We start from the raw sequence: 896 nt of genomic DNA, 5'->3' as shown, positions 1-896 counted from the left end.
AAGTTCGCAGAATAAAAATGACATTTCTCAAATATGTGACTGACTGTAAGTACACTGTTGCAGTATTGACATTTTGGCGGTGGCTGCTAACTGATCAGATATCTATGAGTGAAACTCGTATGACCTATTCTCAATCTGGCAATAGCTACCTCCTCCCTGCGATTGGAACGGTTTGATGTGGTCCATGGTTTAGTGTTTTTTTTTTTATAGTTTTAAATTTGCTTGGCGGGGTTTCATCCCACATGGCTTGCCAACTTTTTATCAATATCAATTTTGGAACATAGAATACTATTCTAAAATATTGTTTTATGAATTTCAGAACTGCCCGAAGGATGTGTGGACTGACGGTAATAAAAAACAATTCATAACAAGTATAATTTTAATTTAAAATTTTATTAATTAATTACTAATATTGACCTCTCATTTTCAACAGGTGATGAATGTAATAATTACAGAAAAGTAGTCGAAAAATGCCCCAATGTCATCCCTGGTGTTGCCTGAAGAATTTAATTTTATTTAAGAAATAATAAAATTCCTAACTGTTGTTTGTTTATTACAGATAATATCAAAATAAACGATTTAATGTTAATAAAAGATCTACACTTGAATTTCAAAACCTTCTAGCATTATTTAATTTAAATAAGGTTTCCATTACACAGATTATCTATCTTTCAGAGATGACACAGTAGATTTCAAGAAATTTAAAAGATTTTAATTCTTTGTAGAGGGTAGCTCAGTGGTAAGGCGCTGTGCTATAAACTCCAAGGACCCGGGTTCAAATCCGGCTATGACAGATAATTATTTTCTGCTATATAGATTCATATTATCTTGATTTAAAAATGGATAGATAGATATCAAAGTTTACTATAAATTTAAAAAAATATATATAGTTTTTT

At 30.4% G+C, this 896-nt stretch overlaps 1 protein-coding gene across 1 annotated transcript in view; it reads left to right on the top strand.

Moving 5' to 3' along the window:
• The window catches only part of LOC106679057 (general odorant-binding protein 67), a 22,400-nt gene extending 21,806 nt beyond the window's left edge, over positions 1-594 (top strand). Inside the window, exons 8-9 of the mRNA XM_014417985.3 lie at positions 320-347; positions 434-594. Coding sequence (XP_014273471.1) covers positions 320-347; positions 434-501 — 96 coding nt within the window. The 3' untranslated portion in view covers positions 502-594. The remainder of the gene's footprint in view (positions 1-319; positions 348-433) is intronic.
• The last annotated feature ends 302 nt before the right edge of the window (positions 595-896 follow it).

This window comes from Halyomorpha halys, unplaced genomic scaffold, assembly GCF_000696795.3.
Source record: "Halyomorpha halys isolate HHAL.00 unplaced genomic scaffold, Hhal_1.1 Scaffold174.1, whole genome shotgun sequence".
NCBI lineage: Eukaryota > Metazoa > Arthropoda > Insecta > Hemiptera > Pentatomidae > Halyomorpha > Halyomorpha halys.
This window is presented reverse-complemented; position numbering and strand designations above follow the sequence as displayed.